The 21000-nt window shown below is 48.4% G+C and overlaps 1 protein-coding gene across 1 annotated transcript in view; it reads left to right on the top strand.

Moving 5' to 3' along the window:
- The window catches only part of LOC135827204 (synaptic vesicle 2-related protein-like), a 31109-nt gene extending 10435 nt beyond the window's left edge, over positions 1–20674 (top strand). Inside the window, exons 3-10 of the mRNA XM_065339733.1 lie at positions 1689–1766; positions 2835–2923; positions 9563–9661; positions 11690–11761; positions 12339–12463; positions 18822–18885; positions 19259–19393; positions 20615–20674. Coding sequence (XP_065195805.1) covers positions 1689–1766; positions 2835–2923; positions 9563–9661; positions 11690–11761; positions 12339–12463; positions 18822–18885; positions 19259–19393; positions 20615–20674 — 722 coding nt within the window. The remainder of the gene's footprint in view (positions 1–1688; positions 1767–2834; positions 2924–9562; positions 9662–11689; positions 11762–12338; positions 12464–18821; positions 18886–19258; positions 19394–20614) is intronic.
- Positions 20675–21000: the final 326 nt, after the last annotated feature.

Raw genomic sequence — 21000 nt, 5'->3', positions numbered from 1 at the left:
TCTGCGCACTTGTCCTGTATTGCGTGCACATCATTGCAAACCTGATGAGGGCTATATGCCGAAACGTTGTTTTAACTACGAAAATGTGTTCGAACGTTGCAGTGTAAATAGAAGGGAGCGAGTCCGCTCCATCTGTAATTCTGTATGAAACTGCAGGAGGCCTCACCGCTTCTAATCTTTTTATCTTTGCTAATGAAAGACATTACAATTGGCGCTGCACGTCATTTGTACGAAAAACCTGGACTAATGCATACTGCAAAACGTGTAATTTTAGTTGCATTAAAATTTCGGTGCCAGGGACCTGCCAGGTTTCAGGCGTAATCTAGAATTAGGTGACCAGCTTTCCCTTCACATACAGTGCATACTCTAGTGCCTTTTAGGTGTAATTTAAATTTAGGTGCCTGGTTTCTCTACCGAAATCACCGAAATTTTAAAGTTACACCGAAAATTACATGTTCTACAGTACGTACTACTTTCAACGTTGTATGCCAAACAGTCTCGCATCCATGCTGGATGTAAAGTCTTATTGGTTTGGAGCACTACGACGAGTCTACACCTGTCTGGCCTTCATCAACATCTGTGTGTGTGTGTGTGTTTGTGTGTGTGTGTGTGTGTTTGTGTGTGTGTGTGTGTGTGTTTGTTTGTGTGTGTGTGTGTGTGTGTGTTTGTGTGTGTGTTTGTGTGTGTGTGTTTGTGTTTGTGTGTGTGTGTTTGTGTGTCACTCTTGATACAACGTAGATTCACGTCCATGGTACGATCAAGCTATGGCTGTAGCTAGGCAGCTCAGACTACCGATAAAAAGTGACGGAATGGGAAAGTTGCCAATATGATTCGACCACGTGACGTTACTGGCACATTACCGGTGGAAAAGTTTTACTGCCGCGGCTGCTGCGGCAGTAAAACTTTTCCACCAGTAAAAAAGTGCTCAGGCTGCATGCGCGCTGGAAAAAAAGGGAAAATCCATCGTCAGTGCCGCGGTGAGAGCTGAAAACCTCACGGTAACGTTAGTTTGATATCGGTAGTGTGAATGTCCTTCACGGTTTGTCGGCATTCACGGTTTGACGGGATTCACGGTAGTCTGAACACGCCCTTAGGCCAGTTTAGTCCTACATAACGACGTTACGTAAACCTCGACATAACGCACGCTAAGGCGCGGTCCCCGACGTGCGCACTCTCGATACAACGTAGATTCACGTCCATGGTACGATCAAGCTATAGCTGTAGCTAGCCAGTTTAGTCATATTGTGCATATATTCTGCGGCATTGATTGTATCTGATGTTGATGTTAGTACAGTGTGTATATGCATGCATGGTTGAACCCGCCTTGTCCTTGTAATACCCTTCATGCTGAGGTATATCTTGTATTTCACACACGGGTTTCTACATAGCATAACTCTCGGTATAACATAACTTTGGTGTGGTCCCACAGATTACGTTATAATGGAGAGTAGACCTGTATCAGTAGGAATCAGGTTTATATACTTTGGTAGCGGTTCCAGTAACACTGCTTTGCTGGTCTGAACCTGTGCCTGGGCTACATACTGTTTGAATGGAGGGCAGTATGCGCCGTATGAACAGTTCGGTGAAAAGCAAACAGATTATGTGGAATTCTTTATTCTCACGATGTCACCATCGCCAATAGGAGATGTGTGTATGCTTGTTATTTAAAACCGATGACACGACTGCAGTTGCAATGGATGAGGAGATCGTCGGCAATGTGTACCCACCGACAATGGCGCTACTTGGAACGGAACCTGCGCCGGGAAGTAAGCGCAGCTTGTATTAAGTTTACCGTAAAGTCTTGTGTAAAAATTGCTAAAACCCGGTCGCATTTGAATAGCAGCCGACCTCGAATAGAAGCTGCACTGTTGGAAACATCAAATCGAACATAACCCGCCTTTGTATAGCAGCTCGCATTTGAATAGCAGCCGACCTCGAATAGAAGCTGCACTGTTGGAAACATCAAATCGAACATAACCCGCCTTTGTATAGCAGCTGCAGCTTCAAAGCAACACTACACTCACTCCTAGATCCTACAGGCTAAGCTGCAGCCATTGTCTGTTGTCAACATGTTGCATGCACAGACCACACGTGCATGTGAACTCGTGATGTCCGCAGTGAAGTGAATCCGGGCTAGTGTGGGGCACCAAAATTCTCCAATTCACACCAAGCCTGTCTTGTATAGAAGCCTGTCTCATAACGGAGCCTGTGAACCCCCCCCCCCCCAAAAGATGATTATAAAACGCAGCTTTTATGTAACCTGTCAATATTTTATGAAAGACTTCATTATGGATGTTCATTCCGTTTGTCCACTGTCTCCGGTGGATGTACCCAGTGTGCTGACAGTGCTCAACACCATGGCGGAGGTAGAGCGTAATACAGAACAACAAGGACAATCAAGGGTAGCAGCAAACAAGCCTTGGTTGTCCTCGTTGTTTTGTGTCCACTGTCATGATTTCCATGGGTATGTGTCGGCGCGTAGATTGCCTCTGTCGTCAAAGCCAGCGAGTGTGTGTGTGTGTGTGTGTGTGTGTGTGTGTGTGTGTGTGTGTGTGTGTGTGTGTGTGTGTGTGTGTGTGTGTGCTCTCGTTGGCCGCTAGCCTGCGGAGCGTGCTGCGTACCGTATTCAACCGACCTACCCCATGTCGGTCGTCCCCTCGTATGAGGGGACATGTGACCGTCTTACGGCAATGTTCAGGACAGGACAGGTGTGTGTGTGTGTGTGTGTGTGCGTGCATGCGTGCGTGCGTGTGTGCGTCTGTCTGTCTGTCTGTCTGTCTGTCTGTCTGTGCATGTGCACCGGTACATGTGTGTTCTGTTTTGTTTGTTTACAGAGGATTGTTTCACCATCGCAGAGGGCCTCAATGCCCTGGGAATAGGTCCGTTCCACTATCGACTCGTATTTATTATTGGCTTAATTTCGGTGAGTATCAATAGCATTAAAGAAGTTAAGCAGGTTGTGGAGGAATATGGATGGATGTGTATGTGTATGTGTGTGTGTGGGGGGGGGGGGGAGGTGTATGTGTGTGTGTGTGGGGGGGGGGGGGGTGTGTGTGTGTGTGTGTGTGTGGGGGGGGGGGGGGTGTATGTGTGTGTATGTGTGTGTATGTGTGTATGTGTATGTGTGTGTGTGTGTATGTGTGTATGTGAGCTGTTGAATGGTGTAATCCCAGCACAAGTTGCTATGTCTAACATAGCTGTTCGCTATCATCGCTTCCGCGATGGGCAGGTCTGAGGTCTGAGGTGTGTGCGTGTGTGTGTACATGTATGTATGTATGTGCATGTGTCTATGTTAGTATGCGCGCTTGCGCTCGGTGCAATTGGGGGTGAGGTGGGGTTGGGGGATCGAAGTCGATTGTTCAGCTGAATTGGTCATATTAGTAAATGACTGTACGTATAGCAGACAGTGAATGGCTAAAGGATTTTGTACCCCTGCACAACGTGCAGAAGGTTGACATGATGTTTCGCGCGAGAACATGTGGTGTTTGATTGTGGCAAGCATGTCAACTGATGAACTCACCCACACACAAGTCAGATCAAAGTCATTGTATATTAGTGGTCAATCCAACGAGGTATCCTTTCACACCAGTATTAAAAGAGTAAAATGAAATTTTGTTACACCGGTACTTTTCTAAATTGGTGACATCAGCATTGATGGAACGATAACGTTTACGAGGAAGTTGAAGTTGTCGCTTTAGCGTACATGCAACTAGATGTTGGAGGCGGTAGCGATGTGTACAATTATGGTCACGGCTCCCGTGTCTGTTTCTCTCCACTCTCGCGTCTATTTGTCACCCCCCCCCCTCCCCGATGCCCATTTCCCCCTCCTCCCCCCCCCCCCCCCCCTGTCCATTTTTCACCTCCCCCCTCTCGTGTCCATTTGTCACTACCCCCCCCCCCAACCCCCGCGTGTCCACTTGTCACCATTCTTTTGTCCATTTGTCACCACACTCACGTTTGCCTCTCACCAATCCAATGGTGACGACAATGCCTCATGCTGCTGCTGCTGCTGCTTTGGGTCTTCATGTTGTGTTGTGGCGCTGGAAATAGAGTGTCAAGCTGAGTTTGTATTCCAAGTGGTATATTGTCAGCTTGAGCACTGTGGTATATTGTCAGCTTGAGCACTATAACACACTGTGGTATATTGTCAGCTTGAGCACTATAACACACTGTGGTATATTGTCAGCTTGAGCACTGTGGTATATTGTCAGCTTAAGCACTATAACACACAGTGGTCCTCGATGAGCGCAAGTTTCATTACTGAATTGTTAGCATCCTCAAGCTAAGCTCATGACGAGTGAATTATTATTTCTCCCAAACACTGCGTATTGTTGTTGTTGTTGTATACTTTATTTATAGTGGAAATCAAAACAGGCAAAATGCCTAATAACATTGGACCCACTGTGAATAACATGTTAAAGGATATTGTGGAAAAAAGTAGATACAAGAGAAAAAGAGAAAGGAAAAATGACGGAAGGTTGGTTGCAACGAACAGATATCAATCCAGTGAGCATTGGAAAACCTATGTCGCTGATAATATATACTGCAAGGCTTGAGATTTAAAATCCAAATACCTATTTGAACATTTTGCTGCTGGTGGCAATCTATTCCACATAATGGCTCCAGCGTGCGTTAGGCGCTTAGCAGAACGAGCAGTGCTAGCAGGTGGGACCACAAGCAAGTTGCTTTGGCCTCCCCGAGTGCGAGTTGAGGGCACGACAGCAAAAAAGGACTCAAACAGGGTGCTACATGCATCATGCAAACATCGCCAGATGAAACAAAACATATTCAAGTGCACAGAAACCTGTAGATCACATACATGCATTCGATTTAGCAGGGGAGCAGTACTGGTCCACGGTGGCGACTTGCAGACTGCCCGAGCGGCACGTTTGAACAGCCTATGCAGCCGTTGTTCCTGGGCAACTGTCAAATACGGGTAGTAACTAATAGAAGCATACAAAAATTCAGGCAAAACGATAGATCTGAAGTAGGTGAGTCGGCATGGATACGGCAGCGAGGAAGCATGTCGCAGCAGGACAGCAATTTTGCCGGCAACACGACGAGCAACATGGTCCACCATTGTGGTCCAACTCATGTCCGAGTCAAAATGCAGGCCAAGGTATTTGGCAGATGTGACTACTGGTAGGACTTGTGAATTGCATACAACATTGATGTCGAGGGCTGCAGCTCTATGGTGTGGTATGGCGAGTATCTGCGTCTTGGTCTCGTTAAGGATCAGTCCACGTTTCTTCAACCAAGTGGCCAGGTACTGAACTGCTGCAGTGAGGCGCTGGGAGACAACTTCTGGCTGTGGACTGCTCGCACGCAGCGAGATGTCATCAGCAAACTGAATAGTGGTGACGTCATGAGGGGCAAGGTCGCCGGCAATATCCCTCACATACAGAACGAAGAGCAAAGGTCCGAGAACTGACCCTTGAGGAACCCCTGACTGGCTGTCATAAGTTGTACTTCTGGTTTTTCCTGTCTCCACGTATTGCCGGCGACACATCAAGTAGTCTGAAAACCATTGCAAAGCAGTGCTAGTGAGACCCAGTTCAAAGAGGTCCTCAACCAGAATGCTATGCTTTACCTTGTCGAAGGCTTTAGACATGTCGACAAATGCTACTCCTGTGTGCTGCCCAGCGGCTTGTGCTTCATTGATGTTCTCTACAGCTAGCGCTAAGGCATCTGCTGTGGAATGCTGGTGTCTGTAACCAAACTGACTAGTAGGCAAGAAATTGTTCGTGTTGAGGTACTGCAGAAGCTGCTTATGAACAATACGTTCAAGCACTTTCGACACTATCGGCAATAGGGAGACTGGTCGGTAATTCTTGGGTTGGCTGGGGTCTCCAGCCTTGAACAGAGGCCGTATCTTACCCACCTTCATTGCCGCAGGAAACTGTCCTTCTCTCAATGACTTATTAAATAGTAGCGTGAGTGACGGTGCCAGGATGTCAGCATGCATCTGGAGGAGACTTGCTGGAATATCATCACTCCCAGTGGCTTTTCTGGTGTCCAACTGTTCCAACATTTTCCGAGTAGTTGCAATGGAGACTGGCAAGAATTCCGAGAAGTGCACCGCAGGTGGAGGCCCAAGGGGTAGGCGTAGCTGTGCAGGGCGAGCTGGATCTTCCACAACTTTCGAAAAAGTGTCTCGAATCGCATCCACTGTGCACTGTGGATCCCTGTACGTCGACTGTTTGCCTGTCAACTCCTTGATTATTTTCCAAGTCTCTCTGGCATTTCCAGTACATTGCTGAAATTTGGAGTTGTAGAATTCCTGTTTCCGGGTCCTGTTGTAGCTAGTTGCCGCGCGTCTGGCTGTACTAAATTCATCATAAGTCTCCTGTGTCTTAGCAGAGAGCCACTTTCGGTGCAACCTATTCCGCTTGTGTAGTAAGTACAACAATTGCCGGTCAATCCATGGCACTGAAGGCTTCTTCGTTCTGTGATTACTTTGAAGTGGGGCATGGACTTCCAAAACCTCAATAAACCGGCTAGACCACTCGGTCCACATGGCGCTTGGGTTGCCGGTAATACTACACAAGTTCTTCTGGGTTAGGTCACGCCGGAAGTGATCGTGGTTTATCCGGTGATAGTTGCGGTATAAACGTGTGGTGTCAGATCCACGAGGCACAATGAGGTGAAAGTCACTGGCCACGGCAGCATGGTCACTGAAAGCGACCGGGATGATCTTCGCTGTAGTGGAAGGATCAAAATTGTTCAGTATCAAATCGAGGGTGCTGTCTTGTCCTGTTGAGCTAAATCGCGTAGACTTGTTGACACCGTGATGCAGAGCATAGCTGTTCAGCAAGTCAGATAAGTAGTGATACTGAGGGTCCCTGGCACTTAGGTCAATATTCACATTAAAGTCACCACAAACGATAGCATTTGGCTGTGGCCTTAGAGCAGCGCAAAGATGTTCGTCTAGCTTGTCCCAGTAACCCACAGGTTCAGATGGAGGGCGGTAGATCGTTCCAACAAGACAACTGCGGGGTTTGCAAGCGACTTCACACCAGCAACTTTCCACACCATCAGTTGTTATGTCGTCTCTTGGTTTTACCGGAAGACATGACTTCCAGTATATGCAAACTCCTCCTCCTACTCGACCACTACGGTCTCTGCGTGTTACACTATATCCAGTCAGGGCTATTTCTTGGTCCGAAACAGTGGCGTCGAGCCAGGTTTCGTTGACACAGACTATATCCGGGGCGTTGAGTTGTTGTGTGAGCAGTAGGATGTCATTGAGTTTGTTACGCAGGCTCCTGATGTTGAGAAATAGAACGCGAAGTGCACTTGGGTGGGTAGGAGAAGGTAGTGGAACTGACGGACTAAATGAGTCAGCAAGGGGGTTAAGTGAAGGCATGGCTGTTCTTGTAAAAGTGGGTTGGAGTCTGGCAGTTGGGTTTGACTCTGTCATAGATTATGTAAAAGAAGATCTAATCAGTACTCAAAGGTTATCCCACCGATTGTAACATTCGCCAGGCTGCTGTCAGCATCCTCTTGTGAATCTGCATGTCCAACTGGCAGTTCATTACTTTCAGAAAATCCTTCAGTGCTGTGCAGTGCAGTCCTGGACTGTGCTGGGAAGGTGTGTTTCCCTGAAGCCAGGGTGAAGCCCTCAGCGTCAGGTGACTGGTGAGCTGTCTTTCCTCTGCAGAATTTGTTCATATCCTGCATTGGGGTTCTGCTCGGACTTGTGGTCTCATTGCGAGCCTGCTGCAACAGTTCCGATATATTCCTAGTGCTCTGCTTGTCCTTTGGATCCGCGTGGGGTTGTGCTGGGTCCGTACAAGGTTCACTAGGTCGAGATGAGATCTCTGACTCTGCATCCGTAGATGAACTCGAGGCGCCAAGTACTGGAGGTGGTGGCTGGGGTTCAGAGCTGTGGTGCACAGAGTTGTTGGCTTGACCTGCGCTTGACCCTACCATACTGGAGTACAGCGTACCAGATGCAGAGTTCTTGCCCCGTTGCATCTGCTGAGTGCAATTTCTGGACACGTGGTGGCTTGACCCACACTTATAGCATGTTGGGGTCTGACCCTTGTGCCATACACGGATTCTCTGGTGTGAGCCAGGCAAGACAATCACAGAGGGGACAGCTACGGTCGGTACTATACTGACGTACACCGTTCCAGTGGTGAAGGTACAGGCTTCAATGGTTTTCACCTCCCGCTTTGGTTTGCCGATCACAGTGCCGAATTTCTCGATTGCAGAGACAATGGAGGGGAGGGAAACGTCTTCAGCCACGCCAAAAGCATGGACTGACACTACAGCACCATCTCCAACCACCAAGGTCAAAGGCGTTCCGTTAGCCTGCAGGCCTTTCGTCACAACATCGTCCCTTACTTCAGTGCTGCAAAATGTAATTCTGCAGAATCCACGTCGGCCATTTAGATCTACTTGCTTCACATCTCCTGGTTTTACTCCAGCAGACAGCAACAGCTTCACGTAGAACGCATGATCGTTCCTTGGATGGTCCTCCCCTAACTGTATCGAACACACTCTCGACATTTTAGAAACAAACCCAGTGTTAGGGAAGAAGAGAAGGCATCGTTCGTATCCAGCAGGGGTGGGGGAGTGTAGCTTTCTTTCCGCCGTGCTAACTGGAAAGTTAGATGTACAGTCAGACCTCGTTTATCCGGTCCTCTTTTATGTGGATCCCTCGCCATCCGGAAGAAAATCGTTGGTTATTGATTTACAGCATACGCCATGCATACATACAGTATGTGTGTTCGATTATCCGGCTCCCTCGCCTATCCGGATATTTTTGTGGAAAACGGATGTGTGCGGTTAAGCGAGGTCTGGCTGTACTGCGGAGTCCTCGGCGCATGCTCTGGATGACTGTTGGCGAGCGTCTCTCCCCCATTTCAGTTAAGTTGAAGTTGGCAGGAAACGCAAGTTCTACGCTGGCAGCAGCTACCGTCTTCTGCAAGCAAACAATGATTAGACATCTGCGCGTACTCGATCTCCGGTGGACAGCTAGCCATTTCACATTGTCTACATATTTTTTTACTGAATACCACAGAACCATCAGTTGCTGCACAGCGGGGGCGGTGGCATATTGGATGGAAGTGAGGGCGGGGCAGAAGTAACTCCTCCGACCAAAGGTCTCGGATTCATTGTTACTCGTGTGCGCCGAAATCTACGTATACTGACATGAGTGTGCATGCATGCTTAGGGATGGGGTTGCCCGTGGTTACCGCTGGTTGCCGCTGTTTTCCGGTATTGCCGTAGCCCTCTAGACTAGCTGGAATGCAAACCCGTATTTGTAACTTGCTGTTGTGTGTGTGTGTGTGTGTGTGTGTGTGTGTGTGTGTGTGTGTACGTACGTGTGTGTGTGTGTGTGTGTGAGTTTGTGTGTGAGTTTGTGTGTGTGTGTGTGTGTGTGTGTGTGTGTGTGTGTGTGTGTGTGAGTTTGTGTGTGTGTGTGTGTGTGTACGTGTGTGTGTGTGTGTGAGTTTGTGTGTGAGTTTGTGTGTGTGTGTGTGTGTGAGTTTGTGTGTATGTGTGTGTATGTGTGTGTATGTGGGTGTGGGTGTATGTACGGTGTTCTGTCCAGGTTGCTACAGGACTAGGCTCGACGGGGTTTTCCCTCTTTCCACCGCTGGCTCGCTGTCATCTTCACCTGGACAGTTTAGATGAAGCTCTCCTGACCAGCGTAAGGGGCCCTTTATCCGCTTTGGGAAAAGAAATCTATTGCCAGGTGGTGGGTGGGCGAGCACTGATTTCACATTATGGGAAGGTTGAAGCCCATTGCGTATTGCCAAATAAGGAAGGTATGAGTAATGCACGTGAGTACGCTGGGATCAGCAATGCACTGTTCAACACCCCAGACGACCATGCCCAGGTGGCTGTGTGGGGTGTTATGTGAGTACACTGGGATCAGCAATGCACTGTTCAACACCCCAGACGACCATGCCCAGGTGGCTGTGTGGGGTGTTATGTGAGTACACTGGGATCAGCAATGCACTGTTCAACACCCCAGACGACCATGCCCAGGCGGCTGTGTGGGGTGTTATGTGAGTACGCTGGGATCAGCAATGCACTGTTCAACACCCCAGACGACCATGCCCAGGCGGCTGTGTGGGGTGTTATGTGAGTACGCTGGGATCAGCAATGCACTGTTCAACACCCCAGACGACCATGCCCAGGCAGCTGTGTGGAGTGTTATGTGAGTACGCTGGGATCAGCAATGCACTGTTCACTGTTAGCAGCAATGCACTGTTCACTGTTAGCAGCAATGCACAGCAATGCACTGTTAGGTTGTGGCTGGGGTTTAGGTTGTGGCTGGGGTTTAGGTTGTGGCTGGGGTTTAGGTTGTGGCCGGGGTTTAGGTTGAGGCTGGGGTTTAGGTTGTGGCTGGGGTTTAGGTTGTGGCTGGGGTTTAGGTTGTGGCTGGGGTTTAGGTTGTGGCTGGGGTTTAGGTTGAGGCTGGGGTTTAGGTTGAGGCTGGGGTTTAGGTTGTGGCTGGGGTTTAGGTTGAGGCTGGGGTTTAGGTTGTGGCTGGGGTTTAGGTTGTGGCTGGGGATTAGGTTGTGGCTGGGGTTTAGGTTGAGGCTGGGGTTTAGGTTGAGGCTGGGGTTTAGGTTGAGGCTGGGGTTTAGGTTGAGGCTGGGGTTTAGGTTGAGGCTGGGGTTTAGGTTGAGGCTGGGGTTTAGGTTGTGGCTGGGGTTTAGGTTGTGGCTGGGGTTTAGGTTGTGGCTGGGGTTTAGGTTGTGGCTGGGGTTTAGGTTGTGGCTGGGGATTAGGTTGTGGCTGGGGTTTAGGTTGAGGCTGGGATTTAGGTTGTGGCTGGGGTTTAGGTTGAGGCTGGGGTTTAGGTCGAGGCTGGGGTTTAGGTTGTGGCTGGGGTTTAGGTTGTGGCTGGGGTTTAGGTTGTGGCTGGGGTTTAGGTTGTGGCCGGGGTTTAGGTTGTGGCCGGGGTTTAGGTTGTGGCCGGGGTCTAGGTTGTGGCCGGGGTCTAGGTTGTGGCTGGGGCTGAGGCTGTGGCTAGGGCTGAGGCTGTGGCTAGGGCTGAGGCTGGACGCATGTGGACCGAAAGTTCATACTACGTGCCTATTTTGTAGTGCTGAGGCTGGAGCTTAGGTTATGTTTGTTTTTGTCTACATGTACTTGGTAGAGTAGAGTAGAGTAGAGCGGATGTTGGAAAGAAAAGACAGTAGATGGTAGTTTACAAACGCAGGTCTACCCATTTCGGTCGAACGTCGATTTTACAGTACGATGTACGATATCTTATGAAAATCAGCTCTCATGGTCACACAAGTACAGAAACACCGCACCTCTACCAACTTCTACCGAATTCTACCCGCCTCAAACCTGGTAGAGCCGGTAGAGGAACGTAGAATCTACCGTTTGGGGTAGAAAAAATGAACACATCTACCGAAAAAAGTAGTTTCTACCAAAACCAGTAGATCAAAACGACACCTCCCAGGTTTGTGGTTGAGACTGGGGCTGGAGCAGAGGCTGAGGTTGAGGTGCTACCAAACCCTCTTCTACTCCCATATACTGTGCAATTCAGGGAGCAGTACAATTCCGTTATTTCACTACTCGCTGGTGCAAATCAAACTAGGCCCAGCTAGTGCGAATGAACGGTTTTGTAATCGTCCCTACACGGCTTCACATTGTTCCGCATGCTGTAACCATGCACAACTCATATGGTTACCGTGTTGTGTTGTCATGCCAACAGAGTGGATTCGCCGGAGCAGCATGCGGCGGCATGGGCATTGGTTACCTAGCAACGCATTTCGGCCGCAGAACGGTAAGCCTATATGCATTTTAACCGCCATTGTTGTCGCTATGGTGATGTCCAGTGTTCCGATTGTAGCAGCTACTGTTGGGGACTTGGAAATCCGGTCAAATGACACAGGGTCGGCGCCCTCAGTGCGTACAGAACACGTTGCATGCCGTGCACGTGTTGATCGTATGCGTACTCGTGGCTGAATTGCCAGCGCCCTGGGTCGCTTCACCTCCGACCGGATTTTCATGTCCATGACAGCATATCATGTTTGTCTGTCACGTGACTTTCAGCGTTGTTGTGAGATACAGGTGCAGTGGTTCAAGCAAACTACTTCAAGACACTGAGCAATGCAGGTTACGTGTGCTAAGGCGTTCTCTCTCTCTCTCTCTTTCTCTCTCTCTCTCTCTCTCTCTCTCTTCTCTCTCTCTCTCTCTCTCTCTCTCTCTCTCTCTCTCTCTCTCTCTCTCTCTCTCTCTCTCTCTCTCTCTCTCTCTCTCTCTCTCTCTCTCTCTCTCTCTCTCTCTCTCTCTCACACACACACACACGCATGCACGCACGCCCGCGCGCACGCACACACATGCACACACACACTGCACAGGCTATCATAATGATGATATTGTGGATATCCTACTTTGGTTTCCTGAGCGGCATCACCCCTGGTTACCGCTGGCTACTGGGTCTGAGGTTTGTTGTCGGCTTTGGTCATGGTGGAGCTGGTCAGAGGTAAGCTGCCATCCCATGCAGTTATTTATTGTTTTTTTTCTCCCAGAATTGAGGCCACACTGGAGTATAAGCCGCACTGGAGTATAAGCCGCACCCTGATTCTTGTCACAATCTGCAGTCATCTACCCTATGTATCACCTTGACTTTAACCGTTGTAAAATAGGCGACGCCAACTTTTTCTGGGTGAATAACTGGTGATTAAAGTGCGGCTTATACCTTGTGGTACTAGGATTGCCTGTGCAGACAGATGTTCATGGTCCGCAAGGGGGGGGGGGGGGGGGGGGTTCGCATCCGGGATGATGACACAGTAGATATGATAGGCACCCACAGCTGTTGGTCAAGCCAAATCAAATCAGTCAGTATAAATTGGTTCTACCATAGAAGTGGTTCCACTGTAGCGAGTGTGTACTGTACTATGGAGTGGATCTACTATAGAGTGGGTCTGCTATAGCGTGGATCTACTTGAGCGTGGATCTACTATAGCGTGGATCTACTATAGCGTGGATCTACTGCAAAGTGGATCTGATATGGAGTGGATCTACTATAGAGCGGATCTAATATAGAGTGGATCTACTATAGAGTGGATCTAATATAGAGTGGATCTACTATAGAGTGGCTCTTATATGGAGTTAATCTTCTATAGCGTGGATCTACTATGGAGTGGAATTACTACAGAGTGGATCTACTACAGAGTGGATCTACTACAGAGTGGATCTACTACAGAGTGGATCTACTACAGAGTGGATCTACTACAGAGTGGATCTACTACAGAGTGGATCTACTATGGTGTGGGTGTGATATACCGTAAAAGCCCATATATAGGCCCCGGGCGTATAGAATAGCAGCCTCAATTTCCTGGGCGTATACAAGGGCACGGGCGTTATTTTGGAACCGGGCGTTTACTTGGAATAGGGATAGCAGTAAGTATTGGGTATCAGTACCTGTACATGTACTGGTGTTGCCAGTATACCTGGGCGTATACATGGGCATGGGCGGTATTTTGAAACAAAAGTGTTGACTTCCCCTGACTGGGCGTGTACACGGAGGGTGGGCGTAATTTTGAGTGGTCGTATACAGGGGCTTTTAAGGTAGAGTAGATCTACTGTAGGGTGGATCTGCTACTATAAAGTGGATCAACTATATTCAAAGAGAATTGGTGAGCAGTGCACCCATGCTCATTCCCTGGACACTGCAAATTCACAACTCATTTCAATTCACAGAATCTTTTTCGACCTTTCGTTAAATAGTCATCATCAGGATGCAATATGAAGTGGAAGTCTGCCAAGGAGCAGTTATATACAATGATTTGGTGAACATGGATGCAGTGAATGGGATTTTCGGTCTTTGACCACTTGCTGGTGAGCTGATCTACTCACCTCCCACCGCTTTAGGAGCTGCATCTGCGCCTTGATTCTTGAAGGGTGGTGGCGTTCCTACGGATGCGGAAAACCCGGCTTCCAGCCGAGTCTCACGCGGACCGTGAATTTTTTTTTGGTGTTATTTTGGTATTTATAGGTGTTGATAGTACTTCTATGATGACACAATCATCATGTGACCTCTGTGCTAGGGATATGCCTATAGCCAGTAAAAGATCGCAAGTTCTCACTCATGTGCCGAGTGTTGGTAATAAGCTAGCGCAGCACATCTGTCACCAGATAACTTGAAGTTGTAGAAGGCTGTTGGTTTGCGCTTCGTAGATGTGTTGGAGCTAGGTGTCAGGTCGTCGAATGTCTCAATATCCGTTAGTTTTGTGCCTCATTGTCGCACTATCTGACTGTTTTTATCTCGTTACCTCGGTGGACTGTTAGTCATAACTAGTAATGTATAGGTCCTTTTCTCTTTCCACGTCACTATTGACTCAAGATCCGAGTTTTTGAATTGAGAAATGTTTGAACAGGTGGAACAGGTTTCTCGCTAGTAATACTCGAATGTGACTATGTCAGTTTTTTCTCCAGAAAACATCGTCACCTAGACAATAAGTGTGGTGTGAATGTTTTAGAGTAATTCCCATCCAGCACTACTTGTTGATCTCTGGGCCTTCGAAGGATCGTTTCTGATCTCCTCTGCCTCCCGCAATTTGCGGCTTGCCCTGTCACCGGCTCTTGCAATCAAAGACACTGCCGAGAAGATGCTGTCTCTGGCAGTAAGGCTGATCCCTGCATGCTTAGCTTGCATGTGGTCACCCCATGGCTTATCCACAGTGCGCCTTCAAGCTTCATCATTGTGTTCCTCCAGTCTCGTCTCCATTGTGCGGGCCCGTCGCTCATATGATTATACTTCTCCCTGCACAACTTGAACTGCAGACAGTATATCACAATTCTTTTCAAATATACTTTCACTCCACCCGACTTACAAGTCAGACACGGTTCCAGTGGGCGTCCTCTTCCCTCTATCTTTCTGATGTTGGGCTCCTTAATGCAGCTGAGTGGACTTTGTGCTGAGTAGCAGAGCTGATGTTTGAGGCTACACGCATGCTCGTAAACCACCCGGACGGGTAACTCGTGCTTCCGGATAGCTTTGCTCACGCTGCGATGCACCCTGTCCGACTTATATTCTGGCAGCTTGTGAAACGCACAACACGAATTACCTCGGCGGCGACGCTTGGGGTTCCTTGCTTCTTCTCGGGCACTGAAGATGAGGCTCTCTGAGTTGAAGTTGGTCTTGAATTTTCTATTCACTTTCTATACACGTGGTGTCATTGGAAGACAGTCGCTGTGCTCTTCAGAACTGAGACTTGGCAACTGCAAGTTTGATGTGATGGGGCACAGCAGATGCGTAGTCAATCAGCAATCCACTGTTGCATGGCTTTTGGAAGAGCTTGTACGTCATCCAGCCCGACTGTTGTATGGAAATCATCACGTCCATGCAATCAATGTAGCCTTTGCTCCTGCTGAGCTCGTAGGTGAACTTGATTCGGTCGTGTCCTGAATTGAAGTGCTGTATTAGCTCCAAGAGGCGTTTCTCACCGTGGGTCCAGAGAATGATCACATCATCAATATACCGTTTGTACAGTACATGCAAAACCGGTGAATCGGCAAGAAGGCTCGTTTCCAGAGAGTGCATGAACAGTATTGCGAATGGTGGTGCTAGATTGTTGCCCATTGCAACTCCCTCTAGCTGGTGGTAAACTTGTCGCCCGAACATAAAAAAATTGTCACTAAGAACAAATTGAAGCAAGTCCTTGACTCTGCACAAGTTATGGTCATACACGTTGATTCTTTTGAAATTCTGTTCCAATATTTCTCCCACTGCGTATACTCCTTCTTCAGTGGAAATGCTCGGGTACAGGCCCACGACATCCAACGTGGCAAGAACTGTTCCCTCACGAGCCTTGGGATCTGGGAATAAATCGCAGATGTCATCAAGGACTTCATTCGTATTAGTCAGGTGTGCTGGGACAAAGTCTAGCAACTGGTGTAGAATGCATTCTAGTATGATTGATATGCCTGTGACAGGACTACCACATGCTGGCACGACGGGTCGTAGGGGCAGGTTCTGTTTATGATCTTTTGGGAGACCATAGAACTCAGGGAATCTTGTACTGTAGTATCATTGGGAATCGACTTCCGCAGCTTGGAATCCATGTTCTTGCACTTGTCCTCAAGGACAGCTTTCACCCATGTCTCGAACTCGGTTATTGTTAGGTCAGCCTTTTCGTACATAGCGCTATCTGATAGCAATGCGTCCGCCTTCTCCAGGTAGAGCGTTTGTTTCAGTGCGACTAACTTCGTACTTTTGTCTGACGGTTTGATGACTGTACTTGTTGCCCTTGCGAAGTCTGGCTAGCTCATCTCATTCCTCCTTGGTCATATTAGACTTCGGTGGCTTGTGTTTGGTGTAGGCAGCGAGAACATCATCCTTGAAGTTCGCAAGCGTCCTTTCTTCATCAATGCTCCTTGGCAGACTTCCACTTCATATTGCATCCTGATGATGACTATTTGCCGAAACGTTGAAAAAGATTCTGTGAATTGAAATGAGTTGTGAATTTGCAGTGCCGGTCCAGGGAACGAGCATGGGTGCTCACCAATTCTCTTTGAGTTATAAAGCTGCAGGATGCCTCACCTCTACTACATTCGTTACTATAGATCTGACCTGCTATGGCATAGATCTACTATAGAGTGGTTCTACTATAGAGAGTGTCTGCTATACAGTGATTCTGCTATAGAGTGGATCTACTATAGAGTGGATCTACTATAGAGTGGATCTAGCATAGAGTGGATCTGCTATAGAGTGGATCTACTATAGAGTGGATCTACTATGGAGTGGATCTACTATAGAGTGGATCTACTATAGAGTGGATCTGCTATAGGGTGGATCTACTATAGAGTGGATCTACTATAGAGAGTGTCTGCTATAGAGTGGATCTACTGTAGGTTGGATCTGCTGTAGGTTGGATCTGCTGTAGGTTGGATCTGCTGTAGGTTGGATCTGCTGTAGGTTGGATCTGCTGTAGGTTGGATCTGCTGTAGGTTGGATCTGCTGTAGGTTGGATCTGCTGTAGGTTAGATCTGCTGTAGGTTAGATCTGCTGTAGGTTGGATCTGCTGTAGGTTGGATCTGCTGTAGGTTGGATCTGCTGTAGGTTGGATCTGCTGTAGGTTGGATCTGCTGTAGGTTGGATCTGCTGTAGGTTGGATCTGCTGTAGGTTGGATCTACTGTAGGTTGGATCTGCTGTAGGTTGGATCTGCTGTAGGTTGGATCTACTGTAGGTTGGATCTACTGTAGGTTGGATCTACTGTAGGTTGGATCTGCTATTACACATGGCACAGAGCACCATGCATTGTTCGTTGTAACTAATAGTTTCATGTCCATAGGCAATCACCAGACAACTAATACTGGATGAACAGCTAAGATCCGATTATATGCAGTAGTGTTACAGAGGCAGCTGTGTGTGTAAGCAAGATCATAAGAGTGAGGAATTTCATACATGGATTCAGCGGGCATTGCAAGAGTGATTTAGGTCACACCGTTGTACTTGCCAAGCAGGAACTTTGCAGCATGGCGACACTTGGACACAATCTCCGTGCGTTTGTTAAGCGAGATACTGCGGTCTGATGCTAGGATGTGGTACTTCTCGGCTATGCAGAGGTTGCAGCGCCTTGCGACGTTGGAGTAGGCATTAGCACGCTCCTTGACAGCGCAGGAAATCTCGTATGGTCTATCCTGGCGCTTAAGGCTCCGCACATACCTAGCCAGCTGAGTGCTGCTATCATAGCGCTCATGTCTTAGCGTGGTCATATGGTTGGAGTGTCTGCTCTTGAACTCTGGCGCCGACATCCCAGTGTATGTTTTCAAGGTGCTGCCTGACTTGATGCTTGCCACGTACACCATATTGGTGGTCCTGCATGCACTATTCAGCGGGCATAGCGCTGCAACACGGCAATTGCATGGTAAATCAGCAAGTTTCGGTTGTAGTACTTTCTTGTTGTGTCCTATCTGCTACTATAGAGTGGTTCTACTATAGAGTGGATTTTTACACAGTGGATCTAATATGGGGTGGACTCGGAGGGAGTCTTCACTCTCTTCACTCTTGACCCTTCACGCTATGGGGTGGATACACTATGGAGTGGATCTACTACAACGTGGATCTACTATAGAGTGGGTCTGCTGTAGAGTGGATCTACCATAGAGTGGATCTACTATAGAGTGGATCTGGTATAGAGTGGATCAACTATAGAGTTGATCTACTGTAGAGTAGGTCTGTCTGGCTCTGGTGTAGTGGCCAAGGGCTGTATGTTGATGTTGTCCCTACATGCTTACCAAATATCAAGCAAGAACAGAATTTTCTTCTGTTCAATTTCATTTTCTTGGCTGAATACTGGGCCCTCTTCTTGTTTTCACTCTCTATCTATCTTCTCTCTCTCTCACCCTCTCTCTCTCTCTCTCTCTCTCTCTCTCTCTCTCTCTCTCTCTCTCTCTCTCTCTCTCTCTCTCTCTCTCTCTCTCTCTCTCTCTCTCTCTCTCTCTCTCTCTCTCTCTCTCTCTCTCTCTCTCTCTCTCTCTCTCTCACTCTCACTCTCACTCTCACTCTCACTCTCTCTCTCACTCTCTCTCTCACTCTCTCTCTCTCTCTCTCTCTCTCTCTCTCTCTCTCTCTCTCTCTCCCTCTCTCTCTCTCTCTCTCTCTCTCTCTCTCTCTCTCTCTCTCTCTCTCTCTCTCTCTCTCTCTCTCTCTCTCTCTCTCTCTCTCTCTCTCTCTCTCTCTCTCTCTCTCTCTCTCTCTCTCTCTCTCTCTCTCTCTCTCTCTCTCTCTCTCTCTCTCTCTCTCTCTCTCTCTCTCTCTCTCTCTCTCTCTCTCTCTCTCTCTCTCTCTCTGTGTCTCTCTCTCTCTCTCTCTCTCTCTCTCTCTCTCTCCCAGGGTGTCGATATTGTTTGAGAATCTGCCAACACGCTACCGTACATTGGGAGCCGGAGTGTTGACTGTAAGTGCTACTAACAATGATCGATGTCGATCATCGGGCGTTTCCAGTTGCTAGCTAAGTCACTTTCTCAGATTCCCTTTTTAGTCTCTCTCTCTCGTCACCCGGCAGGCTCACCTGATCCATGTCTGGCAAAGAGAAGCTACAGAAGTATATTGCAGCGTGCATATATGTGTGGGCGTGTGTGTGTGTGTGTGTGTGTGCGCGCACGTGTGCGTGTGTATGTGCGTATGTGTGTGTGTGTGTGTGTGTGTGTGTGTGTGTGTGTGTGTGTGTGTGTGTGTGTGTGTGTGTGCATATGTGTATGTGTGTATGTCAAATGGTGTGAGTGTGTGTTTGTGTGCGCATGCTTCATGTTCACTCTAATTGCTGGTAGCTCTTCTTCAACATCGGTAACTTCCTGGAAGCAGTTTTCATCAAGGTGTTGATACCGACTGGGCGCAAGGTTGCATGGCGTTACATCCTGTTCACGGACGCCTCCCTGTTTGCCGTTTGCATCCTATTTTCATGTGTGAGTTCTTCTAGAAAAGCGGATCCTGCTGCTGCTGCTGCTGGTGGTGCTGATGCTGCTGTTGGTGCTGGTGGTGGTGCTGGTGGTGCTGGTGCTGGTGGTGCTCGTGGTGCTGGTAGTGCTCGTGGTGCTGGTGGTGCTGGTGCTCGTGGTGCTTGTGGTGCTCGTGGTGCTGGTGGTGCAGGTGCTGCTGCTGTTGCTGCTGGTGGTTGTGGTGGTGGTGCTGCTGGGTGTGCTTGTTCTGTAACTCATAGTGATGATGTTGATGATGACCACCGCTGTTGCTAATACTCACGTGTGGCTATTACTCAGTCATGTCCTATGCATTGTCATGCCATCTTGTACGGCAGGATGACTACGACTGTATGCAGCAAATTATGTGTTTGTTTCCCTTGCAAGATGTCCGTTAATACCGGTAGTTATTTTCATCGCTGACATGGTTAGTTCCGACCAGTCCATACAAACACATGTACAAGTGTACTCTACTGGTGTGGGCAAGCAGCTGCAGCTACCCCGTTTAGAAATCCAATACTGTAAACGGCCCAATGTTTGCGTCACTAAATTTTGCGATCTCTCAGAACCAGCGAGTTTACGATGGCAAATGTTCGTAGAGCACTGTGGCGACACATATACACCCACTGTTGAAGTTTGTTTTCAAGATGATTAATATTTACGTTGCGCTCTTCTCGCAAAATTAGCAAGCATTAATACGTCACAAACATTAGGCAGCTTACAGTAACGGCACAATGACAGGTTGAATGATGACACCATGGCAGGTATTGGAGAATGGCACAGTACAGGTGTAACAGAGTGAAAGTATTTTGAGGAAAATACATTTCAACACTTTCAAAAAACCTTTTTTCAAATGACTCATCATGAACATGGGTGAGCAGCAGCTTTGGCCTTGTACAGATTGGTCATCAACCATCATACCACAACTGCGCTCTCCATCTGCTGATGGTGTACTGTGCAGTGCAGTGGCTGTTGATGCTGTGCTGGTGCTGATGCTGTGCAGTGGCTGCTGATGGTGTACTGTGCAGTGACTGCTGGTGGTGTACTGTGCAGTGGCTGCTAATGGTGTACTGTGCAGTGGCTGCAGATGGTGTACTGTGCAGTGGCTGCTGCTGATGGTGTACTGTGCAGTGGCTGCTGCTGATGGTGTACTGTGCAGTGACTGCTGATGGTGTACTGTGCTGTGGCTGCTAATGGTGTACTGTGCAGTGGCTGCTGATGGTGTACTGTGCAGTGGCTGCTGATGGTGTACTGTGCAGTGGCTGCTAATGGTGTACTGTGCAGTGGCTGCTGATGGTGTACTGTGCAGTGGCTGAAGATGGTGTACTGTGCAGTGGCTGCAGATGGTGTACTGTGCAGTGGCTGCTGATGGTGTACTGTGCAGTGGCTGCTGCTGATGGTGTACTGTGCTGTGGCTGCTGATGGTGTACTGTGCAGTGGCTGCTGCTGATGGTGTACTGTGCAGTGGCTGCTGCTGATGGTGTACTGTGCAGTGGCTGCTGATGGTAAACTGTGCAGTGGCTGCTGATGGTGTACTGTGCAGTGGCTGCTAATGGTGTACTGTGCAGTGGCTGCAGATGGTGTACTGTGCAGTG

This window comes from Sycon ciliatum, chromosome 11 (assembly GCF_964019385.1).
Source record: "Sycon ciliatum chromosome 11, ocSycCili1.1, whole genome shotgun sequence".
Lineage (NCBI taxonomy): Eukaryota > Metazoa > Porifera > Calcarea > Leucosolenida > Sycettidae > Sycon > Sycon ciliatum.
This window is presented reverse-complemented; position numbering and strand designations above follow the sequence as displayed.